General features: G+C 47.9%; 2 protein-coding genes and 2 non-coding genes across 4 annotated transcripts; 3 read left to right on the plus strand and 1 right to left on the minus strand.

Annotated features, from left to right (window-relative positions):
* The first annotated feature begins 8367 nt into the window (after positions 1-8367).
* On the plus strand, positions 8368-10375 carry LOC120664013. Its single transcript, XM_039942975.1, has 2 exons — positions 8368-8965; positions 9091-10375. The coding sequence occupies exons 1-2, from the start codon at positions 8579-8581 to the stop codon at positions 9880-9882; spliced, it is 1179 nt and encodes a 392-aa protein (XP_039798909.1). The 5' UTR covers positions 8368-8578; the 3' UTR covers positions 9883-10375.
* A 4497-nt stretch (positions 10376-14872) lies between these two features.
* LOC120664022 (pentatricopeptide repeat-containing protein At5g64320, mitochondrial-like) lies at positions 14873-19815 on the minus strand. Its single transcript, XM_039942986.1, has 3 exons — positions 17555-19815; positions 16011-16217; positions 14873-14955 (listed from the first exon to the last, which is right to left on the minus strand). Exon 1 carries the CDS (start codon positions 19742-19744, stop codon positions 17690-17692), a length of 2055 nt encoding a protein of 684 aa, XP_039798920.1. The 5' UTR covers positions 19745-19815; the 3' UTR covers positions 14873-14955; positions 16011-16217; positions 17555-17689.
* Positions 19816-20170: 355 nt separating this feature from the next.
* Positions 20171-20257, plus strand: LOC120696404. Its single transcript, XR_005684175.1, has one exon. It is a non-coding gene; the product is annotated as a small nucleolar RNA SNORD96 family (small nucleolar RNA).
* Positions 20258-20398: 141 nt separating this feature from the next.
* LOC120696400 lies at positions 20399-20494 on the plus strand. Its single transcript, XR_005684173.1, has one exon. It is a non-coding gene; the product is annotated as a small nucleolar RNA SNORD96 family (small nucleolar RNA).
* Positions 20495-20746: the final 252 nt, after the last annotated feature.

The raw sequence follows: 20746 nt of genomic DNA on the forward strand, positions 1-20746 counted from the left end.
GATGGCGCTCGCCGACGTGCTGCACTGCGGCAGCCCATCCAGGTGACGAGCGTGGGCCAGTACCTCCGTGTCATGCGATCCCTGTCCGGGATGCGACACGGCCTTGATTGATCGCCAACACCGTGAGCTTGAAGAACGGTTCGTTGTACCGAAATTATTCGCCTTTTCTGCTATATTAGATGATGAATATCTATTTGGCAGAGCTCCAGATCTAGAAAAAAATAATAATTTTGGAGCGCTTGGAGCTAGGTATTAGGAGCTCCAAGAAAAATAGTGGGTCTGGAGCTGCAGGTGTGTTAGGAGCATTTAGATGAATCATTTTGTTTATAGCGTAAACTAAATTCAGATATTTAAATCACTTTATTTTACTCCCTCCATTCTAAAATATAAGATATTTTGATTTGTCTTAAGTTAAAATATTCTAAGTTTAATCTAGTTTATAGAAAATAATAATAATATTTTGAATGTCAAATAAGAATAATTAGATTTATTATGATATATTTTTATAATTAAATTATTTAACGTGTTACTAGATGTTAATATTCTTCTCAGCAAATTTAGTTAAATTTAAGCTACTTTTAACTTTGACTTAGAACAAACTACAATACTTTATATCTCAGGACGGAGGAAGTAGTCTTCAAACTACAAACCCAGCCCAAGATGATGTGGTGTAGAAAGCAACAACCTGAAACTGGCCAAATGCTGCTGTTTTCTGCGATCGAGCTAGACATCCACAACCACAAGCTTTGTTTAGCTTGAGGCATCACGGAGTTCGCGTGAACGACAGGCAAATTCAACGGTGCCGTGTGAAGTACAAGACTACCTCCAACGGTTCCTTGTAAGAGTCCCCCCACCCCATATCGGGGAAATGGTTTCCAACGGTTTCCCCTATAACTCCCTCTATATATGGGGGGAGTTGGAACTCCCCCCACATATAGCGTGAGTTCCAACTCCCCCTATATTCTAATTACACCATTTCGTCGCGATATTAATCCCGTTTGAGTCTCGTAAGATGATAATAATACGTATTATGACAGTACAAATACTGTATGATTTTTTTTAATTCAAAAATGATAAAAAATAGTTAGTTAATGAGTGATAGTATATAGGGGGAATAGACATGGGGGGAATGGTTGGAGAGAATGAATTATAGGGAGAGGAATCTTTTGAAGGAAGGTAGTAAAATATAATAAATAGTATGTTTTGGGGGAGTTAGATGGTGAGAATGGTTGGAAGTAGCCTTAGGCCAGTCCGGTCCGGCGGTCTTCACCCTCCCAGCCTCCCAGGTGTCTCCAGCAAGTGGTGGTCAGAGGGGTCTTCTCGTCTCCACTCTCCATGATCTGAAAGGTCGCTGAGTGTGCCACTGCACAACACTTGACTTCTGAGCCTTACCTTAATATTGACATGATCTCATCTATCCATTGAGAGGGACTGCCACTCTTCAGTCGGGACACACATGGTGTAGTGATTTGTCATCATTGCAAAACCCCGGCGGGTCGAAAATTTTCGGTAAGTTACTTGCCAAAAAGAAAAGGTAACCGACATTGTATTATATAGGTTGTGAATATATAAGTGCAGGATCTGTTATATTTCACCATAATTTTCAGTAAAATATAAAATCATGAATCCAATGGTACACAAAACAGCGGAAGACGGTTTGGAAGAACTAGGTCTTTTCATTTTGTTTGTAATGCGCTGCTCAGAAAACATTAATAAGCATACCTATTGTGAAATAAATTGAAGTAAAATAAGAATTAAAATGATTTAATTTTCAGACCTCTAGATGAAAAAATATTTCAATTTACAATATTGTGATACATTATATACGAGGTCTCTGCACAACATACAACGACATATTTGGAAGTACGTGGAATTTTGCAAACAGTGCTGATGATACTTGTTAGTTAACCATGTTGCCACTTGGCCACAAATGCAACCACACAAAAACCACTCTCGCTAAAGTCCCAACCAAACTATTGGCCTAGGAAATTAAGCCTATGTCTAATAGTACCCCCACCAAAAAAAAATACAACGCACACATACCAAACACAAATTATCACAAACTCACAAGATGACATGAATAGCACACTTTCATTTTATATAGAAAAAGGCATCTCTCTCAAAAGAAACCAAAAAACCTCTCATTATCCTCTATAGGAGGATATCATCATCACCTCTATCCCCATCAAATGCTTAGTATGAGGGCGAAAAGACGTGACACCTGCTTTGTGGCAAGGATCGCTTTCATGCAGAGAGAGAGAGCGCAATGAATTTACATTTGTGAAGTAAAAGTGGTGTGAGGTCGGTGGGGCCACTGTGCTCCCTCTTTCTAGAATGTCCTTGCATATTTTTTTCGAAAATAAATGTCCTTGCATGTTCCTGTGGTGAAAATAAGTCACCAGAGTTGCTCCGTAAATGTGGTAAATAGAGTCAAAACCCAGTCACAAGAGACCATCACCAGCATATTGCTGTGTGTATACTGTAACCAGATCATTGATCTTTCAACTAAACTGGTCTTTCATACCATCCCTCATTGCAACATATCACCTCGCTATATGAGAGCAGAAAGCTGCGGCATCATAAATCTAAGAGAAGTGTGGTATCACATTCATAAGTCCGCACACTGTTCTTGAACAAGTGAAATGTGCAATAACGAATACTCAGTCGATTCGCCTAAAAAAACTCAGTCGAATATCCATAATTTTTTTTTTGAATCGTTGTTTCTGCAGCATCATGATTAGCACAACTAAAGAAAGATTAATGAAAAAAGGGCAGGTGATAAAGCCTATCTAGCTACAAGAAAGCAGGGAGCATTCTTTAGAGCTTAGGCTATTCAGTTTTCAGTCTCATCTGCCCGGTGGTGCTCAATCTATGATGCTTCAATAAGTCCCTTTCTTCCCTACCTCTGCATGTGGGGCCAGGACATTTGTCGCAGTCATAGTGAGCCCACTATTAAATGCACATGAAAGTGATCAGCACTTGACTTTTTTGCTGCTCTTCTTTCATTTGAAAAGGGCCTGGGAGCAAATCATGCATGCATCCTCCATGATATCCCTACCAAATCATCCTACCTTATATTTTGTTTTGCCTTTGTATATATGGTTAGTGTAATAATTTCCCAACCAATCATTACCTTGTGCACTTACTTCTTGTAGGGCTTGACCACAGGAAAGGCATTCTTCAACTACTGAGACCAAATAACCACTGATTATTGCAATAACCAACTGGAACAGTTTGGACTCGCAGCAACTAAAATTCTCATCAACTCTGGAGATTGCCACTCCCTTCCAAAACTAGGTCACTTAAACTACAGGCCAAGTGAACAGACAAATTAAATTTTTCCCTTGTTGTTTGTCTCTCACAGATTGGTTCAACTGACCCAAATCTTGCTGAGAACAGCATTTCTGGTGAGAGGATAGTATATAGCCTTATCTCTTCCTTTTTTGATCCTCGGAAGTGTTATTGAGCAGTAGCTGATGTGAGCTTCTCAAGATGTTTGTTGTTTAGGTAGCTAGGGACTATACATATGGTTCTTTTGATTGCTACGCACATAGACTGCATGACGAGGTTCTGCACAACATTATGGTTTGAATGCCTTTCTCCTAGATCCTAAGGAAACTAGTGCTTAGAACACTTGAAGAACTGCATTCATGCGTGTTACAATGTAAATTTCTTATAGAAGCTTCGTTTCTTTTCTTTTGCATTGGCAAGCCAAAAAAGTGTTATTAAGCTTGGGAACACTTATAGAAGCTTATGTAAAGGCTATGTTGTTGTTGTTGTTGGCAAGCCAAAAATCAACATAAAATTGTTGAATTGTTCTAATCGAATCGCTAGAAAAATATTCTAAAGAAGAACAGCATATTATTAAGTTGGAAAAAGTGTTTGCTTTCCTAATCGACCGGTGTCTCCAGTGCTTTAACAAGAGATGTAAGAGTATATAGATTATTTTGGATAAGTTTTTCTTACTAGGCATGACGCCAAGGACGGCATGATCAAAAGTTCCCAAGCTCAGGATGGATTAACAAATTAGATCAAGCTGTAGTTGAAGTATAAATACTCAAGAAAGGAACAAGAGACAAACTAAACCCACCCAAAACAGATAAGCTGTACCTTGTTGCAATGTCCAGTTTAATAGTGTCCAAAACACTTTCACTAAAAAAGGGAGCAAAATAACTTTCACAGTGACGAAGACTTGCGTAAGCCTGCCTATGATTCATTGCTAATTACTCTAATTTGCAAGATGAGATCATATATGTGCCAAAACTTGTGGTCATCATCAAATTGTGCATACTGGTCCATTAAACATTTAAACCAGACTCAGTCAATTTACTGGCTACAATACATATCAAATCACCGGCCATGAACCCGAAAAGATATGAGCTGAATTTGGATTGAATATATTTGAAGAACACGAACGGAAAGAGACATGCAACATTTACCACAAGTGTGCTCACAAAGAAAAAGGATCAAGTGTGAAAAAGTACTGAATTTTTTTTCTTTGAAAAGGAAAAAAAGTAGTGAAATTACATTGATTTCTTCTGTATCAACGAGATTCGGAAACTTAGACTGCGCAGAAGCTTATTGAGGACATTTGTGGTTTCGAGATCAACTAATTGATTCAGCGCGTCCATCAAACAATAATTAAGCGCTTCATCAAGCCAATTGTTCATAATAAATCATTGTGCCTTGGGCTTATCCATTCCGGTCAGGTCCTGTAGCCAGCTGAAAACGAAATGGCATGGGAGGTGTTGATCTAGAGAGCAATAATTTGGCTTCTTGGGACATCTTCCATACGACCATACTCAAAACCGACCGGTTCTTCAGTCTGTTCTACGATAGAGAAATGGGTGCCATCAACTACTCTAGTTTTATGTATGCTAGTTTCGGCCACTACAATTTCAAAAAAAAAAAAAGAGTTTCGGCCACTATAATGGATGTTACAATAATTGCAGCGTTTCATCTGCCAAATTCTGTATATATTATGAATGGATTTTTCATCATGCATCTAGTCAGATATTGTCGTACAGATACATGTACATGCATATATTTGGCCAAAATAAAAATGATTGATCATGGTAGAGCTACAGATTAAAAACTACGTTTTCTTCTGAGAAAAAAAGGATCTCTCTCTCTCTCTCTCTCTCTCACACACACACACAGAGTTTCAGCACAGTACTGAAAACCATGTTCCCTACGTATTAGAACCGAAATTCAAGATAGAAAGGGCCAAAAGTGCATACCACCAAAATAAGGCAAATATACACATTGTGTGTGATCTAAGAATTTCTCAAGAAAGGAAAAGGTGTGATGATACGGCAAGGTGGGTTTGTTGCTTCAGTACATGATCCATGTATCATGCATCTTTCATATGAGGAACCAAACCATCAGCTTTGCAAGGTGTAGCCTTCGGTTTTTAATGGGGGCAGAGAATAGTGGTTAGGGGACAGTGTAAGAATCAAGTCGTTGCACCAATAGATAGGAACAAATAACTACCCGTCAGGTAGGCCCCGTCTCACAAATACAAAATCAAAGGATCATGATCTGCCCTTATCACTGGTTAGCAAAAAAAGTTAATATACAAAAATGCTATATGACATGAAAATAGTATGCGTGTCTATTCGTGGAAGGTGTCAACATATATGTGTGGGTTTTTTCCCTCTAAACGTGAACTACATATTTTCCTAGACATAGTCATCTTACCATGTCATCTGTGCTAAAGATATCCTTCTGACACGTTGTAGATAAGTCCAAAATATATTTTTTAATTGAACAGTTCGATCAAGACCCTGTAGGTGGCATGTCAAATGAACAGGGCCAATCTTATTTTTAGAACATGTTAGAATTCAATTATATGATAAAAAGGTTATTCAATAATTTTTATATGGTAAGAAGTCATGCAGAGAATGTGTTCCATCACCATCTCTCTTAAATAGTCCCTCAAAGTCCACATAAAAACAATCAAGTGGAAAAGAACAAGCCATCCTCACTAACCAAGAAACACTTTACATGACTATCCGCTTGCAATATCATTCAATAAAACTAGCAAGCTTTCGATGACAAAAAAGTAGCAACACCAAGGAGAAAACTAGAAGCGAAAGCATATATGACAAATATAAAACATATTATCTTCTCTCATAGTATACCATTCACATTCTGTGACCTATAACTTATAGGTGATATATTAATTTGGGTAAAAGGAGAAACAAAAACTAGAGATTGCCCATATAGAAAGAAACACATAGCTCATACAAAATACCAATGCCTTCACAAAATTAGTAACAACCAAGAACAGGAAATCTTTTTTCACTCACCTGCATATTTCAAGGCCTCCAACTACAACAGGCCAAGACCACATCGCAACCAATCCAGCCACTGCCCGGCCGGACCAGGCAAGAGGAAAGCCAAGGCGCCAGGAAACGGAAAAGCCAAGGTTGCGGAAGCAAAAGGAAAAAGGGCACAGGCTGCCCGGCCACACGAGATCCCTTGGGGCACGCCGCGGCCGCTCTACCCGTGGCGGGCTCGCGCTTTCCGCACAGTACACGGAAGGCATCGCCCCCTGCGTGATGCGCCTGTGGCCGTCGCTGTCGCCGGTGCGCCCGGGCCACGCGCCGCGCGCCGTGTGTCCACCCCGCAGCCCCGGCTCGTACGCGGTCCCAGTGGCCAGTGTCCCCAGCCGCGCGAGAGGACTATGGCCTTTTTCTGATTTGCCCCTGGCTACGTGACCAGTTTACAGCTTTGACACCAGCTGCTGGTTTGCAGTTTTGGGACGGCAAGGGCGACGAGGTTCTCCTTCCCCGCTTTGGTATAGCAGGTGGTGTTAGTGTGGAGATCTGCTTAGAATGGTAAAGATTGTTAGCTGTGTGATGCTTTGATTGGTAAAGCTAACGATGTTAATGGAAAATGACACGTTTTGAAAAAAATAAGCCACACAATACGGAGGAATAAAGTCATTCAAGATGGTCACCACGAGTCTTATCAGACTGTCTAATGTCTGACCAAACACGGACTTCTTGTGATTTGCCAATATATAAATATCAATTATCTATTCACATCAACTAGCAGAATCTAGAAAGAGATCTGTAGTTTTTTTTTCCATCCACCGTAACGCAGATTCTATAAATGCTGCCTTGAAAAATTCTATAAATTTCCTCATCTAATTGAATAGCGGTCCTAATCTCAATTTATTCTGTTTCAACGCTGTAATGCTGAAACAAGTAATTGCAAGAAGTGTAAACCTATCCGTCTGTACTTTTGCCTTGATTCCTCCACTATTCACGCACAAAACCACGGCAGCGGAGACAAGGGCAAAGTCCAAGAGGGCAAACTCGCCATTCGACACCCAAATGGCCTATCCCATAGAAATACCAGGCCAAAACCTGCAGTTTCCCTCGCCCTCCCGACAGTCAAGGGCAAATCCGTCACATAACCTTGCGCCCACGGAGTCCGGAGTCCCCCACCCGCCGTCTCCCGGTCACAACAGTGGCAACAACACCGTGACCCACCGCTCGGGCCCACCTGTCAACGGCTGTGTTTAGATGGAGTGAAAAAGGGTGCGAAAAGTCACATCACACACTGTAGCATGTTTCGTTTGTTTGTGGTAAATATTGTCCTACCATGACTTAACTAGGCTCAAAAGATTCGTCTCGCAACGTACATCAAAACTATACAATTAGTTTTTTTATTTACCTACATTTAATACTCCATGCATGAGTCATTTGCTATATTTAATGTTTCAATGTGATGGAGATGTGATGGAAAGTTTGGATTTTGGGGTGGTTTTTGAGGGATCTAAACACACCTAAGGCTATCTCCAACCATTCCCCCCATCCAACTCTCCCCAAACGTACTATTTACTATATTTTACTACCTCCCTCAAAAAGATTCCTCCCTCTATAACTCCTTCTCTCCAACCATTCCCCTCATATCTATTCCCTCTATATACTATCACTCGTTAACTAACTATTTATTTATCATTTTTAAATTTTAAAAAAATCATACAGTATTTGTACTGTTATAATACGCATTATCATCATGTTACGGGGCTCAAATGAGATTAATATCATGAAGAAACAATGTGATTAGAGATATAGGGGGAGTTGAAACTCACTTTATATATAGAGGGAGTTTCAACTCCCCCCGTATATAGGGGGAGCTTACGATTCTCCCCAAAGCTCCCCCTACGTGGGGTGGGGGGCCATATAGAGGGCACCGTTGGAGCAAGCCTAACGTCGTCCTCGCCCCCGTCCCCACACCGCCTCCACCCACTACGCCACGGACTCTGCGGGCCCACCAGGCGCCACGTCACCCACCCTTCCTCCCTCTCCGGCCTCCCTCTTTATAGGACCTCGCGGGCAACTCCACTGTCTCACTCCTCCGTCTCCGACTCTCCGTCTCCGTTGAGAAGAGAGCACCACCCGCCGGACATGGCCGACGCCGGCGAGCCTCCTGTGAGCGAAAACCACAACTAGGACGGTGTAGATAGGTACCGTTCGGTTCTAAACAAGGCACGCGGCGGGCGTCATTCTTGGTTTGTCAAGCGAGGGCGGTGGTTGTTTGGTGTGGTGGTTGCCGGCGGTCGATGACGTTTCTGTTCCCGGTCAGGAGCCAGCAGGGTGCGATGGAGGGCAGGCCGCCGGCGCCGCCGAGGGTGTCGATGTTCCGGCGGCTGATGGTGCGGGTGACCCCGGCCGAGCGCCTGGCCGCGGACGACAAGGAGAGGGAGAAGGGGGAGAGGCCGGCGGCCGCCGGGGACGCCGAGGTCGGGTCGGTGGGGCTGGACCGGATGGTGCTGAGCTTCATGGAGGACAGCGCGGCCGTGGTGGAGCGACCCCCGCGGGGCCGCTGCAACTGCTTCAACGGCAACCAGGACGGCAGCGACGACGAGGACTCCGACTACTTCCTCCCCTCCGCCTCCGCCCCCGCCGCCGCGCCGGCCGCGGCCGGCGACGCCTTGGAGCTGCTCAAGGTAGCCGCTCTCGTCCGGACTCATCTCGTGTCGCTTCTTCGCTTCCGGAAGAATCAATCGCTCGTCGCCGAGTGCGTCCACGAAATGATTTTGCTTTCCTCCCCCTTTCGGCGTCCGCATCGCAGGGCCTGGTGCAGTGCGCGACCACAGCGGAGCGGAACCTCCTCGCCGACGCGTCGCGGATCGCCGAGCGGTGCGGCAAGGGCGGCGGCTGTTCCGGCCGGAAGAAGGCCGACGTCCGGCGCGCGGTGGCGGACGGGCTCCGCGCGCTCGGGTACGACGCGGCGGTGTGCACGTCGCGGTGGGACAAGGGCCCCTCGCACCCGGCGGGGGAGCACGAGTACATCGACGTGGTGGTGGCGGTGGAGCCCGGGGCCGGGGCGGCGACGGCGATCCGCCTCGTGATGGAGGTGGACTTCCGGTCGGAGTTCGAGGTGGCGCGGCCCACCAAGGCGTACCGCGCGGCGCTGCAGGCGCTGCCGCCGCTGTTCGTGGGCACCCCGGACCGGCTCGGCCGGGTCGTGGCCCTCGTCGCCGACGCCGCGCTGCAGAGCCTCCGGAAGCGCGGGCTCCACTTCCCGCCGTGGCGCAAGCCCGAGTACATGCGCGCCAAGTGGCTGTCCCCGCACGCCCGCGCCGGCGCCCCGGACAAGCCGCCGGCGCCGCCCGCGCAGGCTTCTTCGCTGGCCGCGCCGGTGTCCGCCGCCAGCTTCGCCGGCGAGTTCGAGCTGCGGTTCGACGAGAAGCCGAAGGCGCCCGACGGCACCGCCGGCGAGGAGAAGAAGATCACGGCGGTGGTGTCGCCGTCGCCGTCGCCGTGGCGCCCGGAGGAGCCCGAGGCGAGCAAGCAGAGCCCGCCGGCGCCGGCGCCGCAGGCCAAGGGGAAGGTGGTGACGGGGCTCGCCTCCGTGCTCTGATCCCCCGCGCGGCGGCGTGCCGGATCGAATAACGCTAACGAGAACCCTCCTCCTGCGGCCACTAGCTAGCTGATCAAACCCAAGAACTCCACCTCCACCCAAATCCTCATTTTGTCGCCCTTTTTTTCCTTCGCGTTTCTCGATCCGTCCGACGGCCGGCTCCAGGTGTTTTAGCGGTTTTCCGGCTCCTCGGAAAAGAGAGAAAAACGCTTCTTTTTGTCCGGTTTCTTTTTTGTTTTTGTTCCGAACAGATGTTTCGGTTCTCCGGCGCCGGGTGAACGGAAGGAACCTGGAGGTTTGCGGTTCCTCGTCCCCTGGTGTCGAGAGGAAGACGAAGGAGGAACAGGCCTCATCGCCATGATCTGGGGTTCTGAACTACCTGTTGTAGTACTGTGGCCTCGTTTAGTTTGCGCTGTCATGTTCGTCAGGTCATGTCAGGCTTGTGATTTCAATGAAGAGGCACTAGCAAAAAAACAATCTATGGCTGTGTTTATTTCGCGGAAAAGTTTCAATTTTGATAATATAGTATATTTTATTATTATTTGACACATAATATTTAATTATAAATTAATTAGGCTTAAATGATTTATTTTATACTAATCTAATTGTGTAATTAATTATTTTTCAACTGTATTTCATATTTTATATATGTGTCTATAGATTCGATGTGATGTGTACCGTAGATTTTTTAAAACTAAATAGGCCCTATCTTCTCGATTTTTTTTGAAACAGTTATCTTGTGGATTCTGTAGTGGCAATGTTGCAAACAGTGTTGGTGATGGAGTCATCTCATCTGCTGAGCTCTGTTGCGAGCAGCTTTCGTGTTGACTGGGTCGACAGGCGAAGGTTACGGCGAGGTTTTTAATGGTTACTCGTCGAATTACAAGTGTTTTGCTAAATCTAGATAAATATTATATCTAGATACGTAGTACATGATAAAATTATAGATAAATACTATATCTAAGATACATGATAAAATTATCATCTAGATTTGTTAAAATCATTTATAATTTATAACAGAGTACTAAATTTGGAGCGGAATGGAGTACTAAATTTGGAACAGAGCGAGTACTCGGGAAGCAGCTGAAGACAGAGAAGTCTGAAGCACTGCCGGGCTGCCGCTGGCTGAGCTGAGCAGCTGAACGCAGCAGGGAGCCAGCGAGTGGCGGTGGCGGGGCGGTTACTGCGAGGGTGGGGCCCGGCGTCATTGACCAGCGAGGCGAGGGGGATATCGCTGGCGCCTGCCAGGTCGTCGTCGTACAGTGTGCTCTTGAGTTCCCTACTTCCCTGGGCGTGCGCGCAGCAGGCCTGGCCTGAGCTGCACTGCCGCGCTCGTGCCGTCTCGAGAGGCGCGTGGGCGGCGGCGACCGACGGCGAGGACGACGCGTGCGCGCGCAGGCCCATGACCACAGCGTGGGTTACGCTCTCGGCTCTCCTCCCACGGTTACCTCGCCCGTCTCCTGCCCCCCTTTGCCTCACCGCGGTACAGCTTTTTTAAGGACGGAGGAGTATCGTCCTGCTCGGTAACGAAAGAGAGAGAAGTATGTGTTTAGTTAGTGAAAAAATTTGGATTTTGATACTGTAGCATATTTTGTTATTATTTGATAAATAATATTTAATTATGTACTAATTAGACTTAAAAAATTCATCTCATGCTAATCAGTTAGACTGTGTAATTAGTTATTTTTTCTAATTGCATTTAATGTTCCATACATGTGTCCAAAGATTTGACGTGACGGCTATTATAGAAAAATTTTTGGAAACTAAACAGAGCCAACTTTTACTGCTGATCCTCGCGTCCAAAAAGAAATTTTTTATTGGTAGTAATTTCCCCTCCTGTGCAAAACAACAGCACACTTTGATCCCTCTGTAGGTGTGTGGGACGGGGGATCATGTGTCCGACCGGGCCAAAGTTAGCAAGATCGGGGGCCCCGTGGAGCGGAGCTCTGGTCAAGCAGATGAAATTTGTATGAAAATGGATTTGGATATTCCGAATATTCATCTTCTTTTTTTTACCATTTCCATCTTTTCTTTAATGAAAGCGAACAAATATTTTGAATATCCATCTTCTCGTTCGGTTCTATCAGAGGCGAGCACACACAGTGACAGTGGAATACGAGCGGAAAGAGACGGTGGTGCATTTTGACCGGGTAAACAACTGCCCTGGAGTAGCAGATCGTACAGACAGGTGGGGGCAGGTTAGAGTCCCAGAGGAGAGAAGGGACCCACGCCCAGGTTAGGTTCCCTGCGGCGCCAGCGACCAGCAGCGAGTGCCTGCGCCGCGCCCGTGGCGTCTCGAGGGGCGAGGCCGACGACGACGCGTGCGTGCGCGTGTCGCCTACCCTACCCTCGCCTCGCGCAGGCCCACCGCCCACGGCCGCGGCGTGGGTGTAGTACTGTAGTGTAGTGTAGCGCTAGCGCACGCTCACCGTGCTGCTCGTATCCCCTCCGTCTCCGAAGACCAAAAGTCTCCCGACTCCGACGACGTCCTCGGACTCCGTTGTGCTAAACCCGCACGACCTCCACAGCAACCACATCCATCAACCACTCAACGGCTAATTAATCAATTACTAACTACTAGTGTTAATTAATTAACCGATGAACTGGACCCATGGCCGGCTGGACACCGGGCACGTTCAGCTTCGGCTTCGGCGCCACAGGATCTTAGGCTGGTTCCAACGGGGTCGCCGGTCGGTACCGACCCGGCTACCGACCCGCGCCGGTCGGTAAGCGCGGAAACCGAGAGCGCGGGGCGGTAGCGCTACCGACCGGCCGGGCGGTCGGTACCGACCGGCGTTGGAGCCGCGCGCGGTCGGTACCGACGACCCGGCCGGTCGGGACCGACCCCGTGTCCGGTCGGCTGCCACGCGGTGCTCTGTGATTGGCCAACGGCTGCCACGTCAGCGCCACGTCAGCTAGCCGTTGCAATTAGCCGTTTTTGACCGTTTGGACTCCAAAAAATTCGAAATTTTTTTCAAAAAATCACAAATTTCATCCCCAACTCATCTATAAATAGAGAGGGCTGGTTGGAGCTCATTCCACACCTCTCACTCCCCATTTTGCTGTGTCAATTTAAATCATAGAGCAACGCGTTCTGAAATGGTTAAGTCTGAAATAGAGAAGCTGACATGGCGCTGATGTGGCTGTGGGCTGAGGCTGCAGGCTGACTGATGGAGCGCTGGGGTCGAGTGGGCTGGCGAGAACTGACATGGCGCTGACGTGGCTGTGGCTGTGGGCTGGGGCTGCAGACCCGCTGTTGGAACCAGCCTTATTACTGCCCGGCTGACCACAGGCTTTGCGTCCCGCGCTCGCACGAGAACGCTGGCAGATCGAGGCAAAGCCAGCCGTTTGCAGTTTCGAGCAGACAGTCGCGGCGTCCAAGGGTAAACAAGAAGAAGCGAGCGCGAGGAACGGCAACACCTCCCCAGTCCCCTCCAGTTCGCTCGCACGCACGCATATGGGCTGTGGCCGCCGCCGCCTCGGCCATGGGCGCATCGTGCTTTGGGGAAGCCTTGGGAGCAACGGAGTCGCCACGCTTGCCTTGCGTCTGCACCCGAGCCGCGCCCGCGCGCTGGTCTAGGAGGGGCGGCGAGGTGGAGCCCCAAGGCCACCGGTGTCGCTGGTCCCTTTACGACCCGGTGAACGCCCTTGCAATGCTGGGAGCAGAGGGGAAGCTCCTCCCTCCAGCCATGTTGTGCCGCACTGAATTAGGAAAGGGTTGGTTAAACTTATGATTCAGAAGATGGAAATTTACAGGAGCAGAGCATGTTGATTGTTGTACCTGAGAGGGAGCCCGGCCTGGCATGCTTTCCTTTGGCAACCACATGATTTCTTGGATTTCCAGTGATGGAGGAAAAACCACATGACAGTACTATCTCAGGTAACTGAACGTTCGCCTCGATCACCACAGGAATGCTTATCACAGTTCCACGAGTTCGCAACCATCGCCGCGGCGCCGCCCCACCCAGAGCCACGAAGACGCTGTGATTCATGGGTGCTCGCTAGCTCACTGCCACAGTGCCACTGGATGACACAGCGAGAAAACAGGAAACTATAAGTTAGCTTTCAGTCACCAATCAGATATATAAGCACAGCTATAGGAACAGTACAGTAGGTTAAAAAAATGTATTTGGTAATTTCAACTTGTGGTAGAACCCAGTTTAATGGAATGACACAAAGATCTTAATTACTTTTCAATGCAAGCATGCTATTTTCATGAGAATCATTTAACTAATCCAGGCCCCAGATTGACAATTATGCAGCCACCACCCAGGAGCAGGGGCAGAGACTCATGGAGGCCATACCGGGCTATGCGCCCTTCTTCCATTTTATGTCTCGGTATGGCTGATTAGTTAGACAGTACATGTAAAATACATTAAAAGCTTAAATTTACTAATTTGGTCTCCGTACCAAAGTATTTCATGTTCAAGATCCAAGTTGTGGTGTTTCATCTCTATATTGGTCCCCTCCCGAATGCAGCTACTACGGCTTAAAGTAAAAATAAATGCATTAGTTTTACAGCTCCCACATAAAGTAAGTACCGTAGCACAGTTTCTTTATTTAAAGTATCAAGGTATTGATTCTGCACCAAACCAGATTCCCTGTCATTGGAAAATCCGTACGACTATAATAATGCCCATAATGGAATATACCAGATAAATCCCTACCTTTGGGGAAAAAATCATAGTAACTTTATCTCTAATTTACCAAGTCAATTATACTCAACTCATTAATGGAGAACCCAGTAAAAGCCCACAGATACAATGATAGACTGGCTATGCCCAAAAGTTTAAATGAAACCTACAGTGCATCTGCTACTCCACAACAGAAAGATTCCATCAAGCCAGACTGTTCCCAATTACTCTTGGGCACCTCAAATAAATTAGTTATATTCTGAAGAACAAACTGTGAACAAGTTGGGGCAAACTTCATGAAAACATCTGGAAATCGAATCTGGGGTGCACCTGTTTCCATAAAAAAAGGACGTACCCAGTGCCGTAGGCTCCCGCACTGCGCGGGGTCTGGGGGAGGTTATTAGCGGGAGGTCTTTCCCACACACCGTGCAATGTGCACCTGTTTCCATACTCCCAAAAAAAGGTGATGTAAGAAAGTATGCCTACCTAGATATTTTACTTGCCTACTCAGAGTTCTGTAGCCCTGGGCAGAATAAACCGAAAACCGAGAACCGAACGGAAATAACCGAGAACCGGAACCGAAAGAACCGGAACCGAGAAAATTCGGTTCCTGTTCGGTTCCTATTTCTCAGGAACCGAAATTACCCGGTTACTTCAGTTCGGTTCTCGGTTAAACCGGGGAACCGAAATAATATACATTGAGCCCACAAATTCATTAAGCCCAATGTATTGAGCACCGGCCCAACTAGAGACACCAGCCCAGTTAGCAAACCCTACAGGTGGGTGAACCCCCGTCCCCCGCAGCTCCAGTCCCAGGCTCCCAGCCGCCAGCGCCGGCCTCCACCAGCTCGGCGCCCGCCCGCGCCCTGTCCCTGTGTCGCGGGGGCGCTGCCGGCCTGCCTCCCAGCGCCATCACCAGCTCCTACTCCGCCCGCGCCCCCGACCCGCCGCCGCCCAACGCTCGCCAGACGCCGCCGCCAAGCGTCATGGGCGCCCCCGGCGAGCGCCACGTCGTCCCCGGCCAGGCCAGGTAATCCGCGCCCGAGGGCCTGCTCCCCCGACCCCAGCGCCGCCCAGCGCCCGCCGGCCGCCGTCGCCCCGCGCCATCCGCCCCATCGGCCAGCTCTCGTCGCTCGCCGCCGCCGCCCAGGCTATTCGCGCCCCCGACCCCAACTGGTTAGGGTGGCGGCGGCCACCCGGAGGCCCGCGCGCGGCGGCAGCCACCCCGACGAGCGGTGCGTGCGCGGCGGCGGCCACCCCGACGAGCGGCGCCTTCCGTCCGAGCAGAGGGCAGAGGAGGCGAACGGTGGAGATGAGATTCGGTTAGTTCGGTTATAACCGGAACGGAACCGAATTAACCGAAACCGAATTGTCTCGGTTCCTACTTCTGAAAAGAACCGATCGGTCCCTAGTTTTGAAGAACCGAACTTGTGTAGGAACCGAGGAACCGAACCGATCGGTTCGGTTAGTACCGAATGCCCAGGCCTTCTGTACCTTGGGGTGGTTCAATACTGCAGATAGGATGTGCAAAGGACAGGTAGAAAGGTCCATTCCAAATATGGTCACTCCGCTACTGGAAATTTTCCCTTCCTTTCCCATTCAGGCATTTTTCAGCCAACATTATGGCCGAACTATCTCAAAGAACTGGCTAGTATGTTTGCTGCCACGCTTAACCAGTATTCTATGAGAACTGCAACAGTCCTGCAAAGTTCAAGTGTTGTATGTCAGCTGTGATATATTTCATGCATTTAGCCAATTATTTTGCATAAGTACGAAGAAAAAAAGTGATAGCTCAGTTGGTACAGCCCCCAAGTTGAAAGCTTGCCCACCCGAGCTCAAACTCAGGTCCCCGCAGCTTGTGACTACCTCCCTAGAGGGTTCAGTACTCCCATCTCTTAAGGTAAACCCAGGGGCACATGTTCCCCACATGGTCGAGTTTTTTTTCTAGGAAAAAGTGTATTTTCAGCCCCTAAGTATTGCAAAACTGTGTCTTTCATCCTTTATATTTTAATTGGTGCAAATCAACCCCTTAACTAACTAAATTGGTGCACTAATCATCCCTACCACAGTTTAACAATGATTTAGTGTGATCTGATAACGATCTAAGCCGTGTTAATCATCTAACTAATCATTGTTTATTATCCATGCCATATGCTAGGTCTAATCAATCGATGTAACAGTCTGACACAAATCAGTTGCGTTAATTTTCTTGAAAAAATTCTTCTTTCCTCGTTGTTGTCCATACCTTAATCATCACAGCTTAGTTGTCCATGCATATTTCCTAGGCATGGCATACCGTATTAAGTTTCAATTCTAAATGTTTTTCCTATATTTTAAATTTTATAGGATTTCAAAATTAGATAATTTCTTGGAATTTTTATGGGATTTATATTTCTTTTACTCAGCCCACATTGCAACAGAGTGATTAGTCAGATGATTATATGGTCTAGTCTAAATGATTGTGAGGTGTCACTAAGCCAGTGTTAAGTTGAGGTGGGATGATTAGTGCACTGGTTTAGTCAGTCAAAGGATTGATTTGCACCAACTAAAACATAAAGGATGAATATCACACTTTTGCAATATTTAAGGGATGAACAATACACTTCTTCCTTTTTTATATTATGTTATTACTTGAATGAAGATGTCCATTGTTTCAGTTGAGTACGTATCCTTATTTTCCACATGATCATGGCAATGAAAAAGGTATACACATACAGTTCATGAATGCTTATAACAGATTTCCTAATTTCTAGTGATCACAAGAACAGGGTAGAGTCAAGATTTCAAAGGAATAACCAATTCTTCTACCAATGAAAAAGTTAGAAGCAGGGGTAATTTTGCAAATTGCAATGGGACAGGCACAATTTATAAAAAGTTATTACCTTTGTAATTTATTTGTGAGTACAGCTCAAAATATTACAAATTTTTTTTTATTAGTCTCACAAGGCATACAGGTGGGAAAGAAATATGTAACATTCCCAAGTTCGCTCATTAGGAGCATTGATGGTACAAGTTGTAACTGGAGAAGAAATATGTACCAGATCAACATGCATGACGAACGGTGTGCTGGAAGGCAAGATGCGCTTCATTTTGATCTTCAAAACATATCAAGCTTCACATAGTGCCAAAACCATGACAGCCACTACAACATACAGCATATACAATAAAACCTTCTAATAGCCCTCGAGATTGGCTGGATGCCTGACCAAATTTTGCACCATCATTCCCCAAGTTCGCTCATTAGGAACTATCCCTCCACTTACTGCTTTGTTTAGAAGCATAGCCGCATCATCAATCAATCTGACTTTGCAGTGCCAACTAATTAGAATATTATATGTGATAATATCAGGATGCACATTTTCGTTGGGTAGCTTCTCTAGGAGATTTAAAGCAGCATGTGTCCATCCCATTTTGCACAATCCATTTATGAGGGTATTGTAAGTCACAATATCAGGAGTGAGTCCCTGATTCAACATCTCCTTTGAGAGCTCTAGTGCATCACCTACCTTCCTTGCTTTGCAGAGCTCACTGATCAGGATGTTGTATGAGAAATTATTTGGCTTAATTCCCTTTTCCATCATTTCCTGAAGCAACCCCATACTCCGATCAACATTCCCCTCTTTGCAGAGGGCTTTTATCAGCCCATTGTAGCTAATAACATCTAGTGAGCAGCCATGAAGTACCATTTCATTAGCAAGCCTTAGGCCCTGCTGCCACCTTCCATTACGCAGAAGTGCATGAATGAGAGTGTTATAAGTTATTCCATTGGCGACAACACCCTCTTCAAGTAAGTTTCCAAAAAGATGTTCCGCCTCCTCCATCCTGTCATTGTTGCACAAATGATGAATTATTGTATTGTACGTGCAAATATCAGGCTTGCACCCCTGACTCTTCATCTCTTGGACGAGCCTCATTGCATCATCAAACCTGCCATCCTTGCATATCGCATATATCATTCCATTGTATCCTTGGGAATTCATAATCAAGCCCTTCACCGACATCTGGTCCAGCATTGCTCTTGTGTCATCCCACATGCCATTCCTGCAAAACGAATGCAGCAAGGTTGTGTAGGTCACGACATTTGGTGCACAACCCTTCTCCTCCATCTCACCAAGAATCCGCACAGCCGAACCAATCCTCCCAAGCTTGCAAAGACCATGTATCAATATATTGTATGTGTGCACATCTGGCGGGCAGCCTTTGGAACCCATTATCTCATACAGTTCTGTCGCCTTAGCCAGCTTCCCCTCAGCCAAGCACCCACCAATCACCGTGTTGAACAACACGGCGTTCACCTCTGGCACCCCCCACAGCATTGCCAACGCCTCATTCGCCTGTCTTGCTCTGCACAGCCCCTCCAGGAGGAACCCGTACGTCAGAACGCTCGGCGTGCACCCCTTCGTCATCATCCTGTCCACCAGCCTGGCTGCGTCGCGCACCCGTCCAAGCCCGCACAGCCCGCGCACGACATCGTCGAAGGTGTTCACGTCCGCTGGACAACCCATCAGGAACATCTCGTCGAGGAGCGTGGCGGCCTCGGCAACCCCTCCCTGGTCGCACAGCGCGTGGATGACCGTCTGGTACAGCACGGCGTCGGGCACGCAGCCGTGGCACGCCATCCCGCGGAGCAGCCCGAGGGCCTCGTCGGCGCGTCCGAGGCGGCAGAGCGCGCGCGCGGCGACCCCGAAGGTGAAGGTGGTGGGCGGCACGCCGTCCCTGAGCATCCGGCGGTACAGCGCTAGCGCGTCGGCGTGGCAGTCGGCCCGCGCGAGCGTGGAGAGCACGACGTTGTAGGAGCGGAAGGACGGGGCGACGGCGAAGCGGCGGGGCATTTGGTCGAGCAGGTGGAGCGCGCGGCCGGGGGGCAGGGAGCGGAGGAGCGGGATGAGGAGCGACTCGCGGAGCGGGGGCAGGCGGGAGGGGGGAAGGGAGTCGAGGAGCGCGAGCGCGCGGCCCGGGTCGGCGGCGGCGAGGACGGGGCGGAGCGGGAGGGAGGAGGGCGAGAGCGCGGGGTGGGAGGACGCGTACCAGTCGAGGAGGAGCAGGGAGGTGGCCGGGGAGAGCGGGAGCGCGAGGAGGCGGGCGAAGTGGCGCGGGGTGAGCGGGCGGGAGGAGAGCGTGGCGCGGAGGCGGGAGAGGTCGAACGGCGCGAGCAGCTCCGGCCATGACGTCGCGCCGGCGCCGGCGGTGGAGCTGGCCGCGGGCCGCGGGGTCGGGGGCTCTCCCATCCAGCGCGGGCAGGCACCCGCACCAACGTCTTACGTCACACTTTCTTATGTGACGCCATTGCCACCATGGCACCTCACTGCGCACCATGCCTTCCTCAAATTCTGAGATCAATGTCTCGTGTGTCAAAGAAAAGTGGCGATTAAGGGCAAGGGCAATATGGACTTTTAACATGGGTAGCAAAACCCTAAGACGAAATTGAATCCGAGAGGAAGAGTTCAAGGACTAAATTGGATTTGATTTCTCTCGATTCAGCGCTCTTGTTATGGCGCCCTATTTGTTTCTCTCGATTGGATTTGATCTTGAAGCATTGTGGTTTGTTTCCTGGGTTCTTATATTGCTGCCCTTCTTTTTGTCCTGGATTTTCTTCTATGTTTGTTTCTTCTTTGTTTCGCTTGCTGGGATCGATCTTCGAGTGCTAACTGGCTGGACTGTGATGAAAAATGCAACCAAAACACACCATCTTTCTGGGCTGATTGGCTTGCCATGCTGCCAACTCTGCAATTCTGATGTCCCGGCTTGACACGCCCCAGCTCTCTGGTTCAATGATTTTGCACGATGCATATTGTCATCAGTGATGTTCGTTGTATTTGTTTTTCTGCTGCCTTTCTTTTATTGAGATGAGACTTGGTTGGATTGGAGAAGTGAGTTTTTTATGGCCGGTGATGAGGAACTTCGCATAAAAGAACACCATCTTTCGGGGCTGATTGGCTCGTCACCAGCCATGCTGACATTCTGTAATTCTGAGGCCAATCCGAGAAAACCACTTTGAGGTTGGAATAAAAGAACAAACTTTGATTGTTTTTCAAATCGAGTTCAAAATTTAAATTCAAAGACACTATTATGCAGCAGATCAGCTCAAGAAAAGGGTTGGTGATTTTCCACTTGAAAATCACAATGCTTACAAAAGAAACCATGCCACTCGCGGTGACGCCATGCCACAGCCCACAAGAGGTATGTCGCATTTACAAGAAACTCTGCCATGAAATCTGAATCTGAAGACA

This window comes from Panicum virgatum, chromosome 2K (assembly GCF_016808335.1).
Source record: "Panicum virgatum strain AP13 chromosome 2K, P.virgatum_v5, whole genome shotgun sequence".
Lineage (NCBI taxonomy): Eukaryota > Viridiplantae > Streptophyta > Magnoliopsida > Poales > Poaceae > Panicum > Panicum virgatum.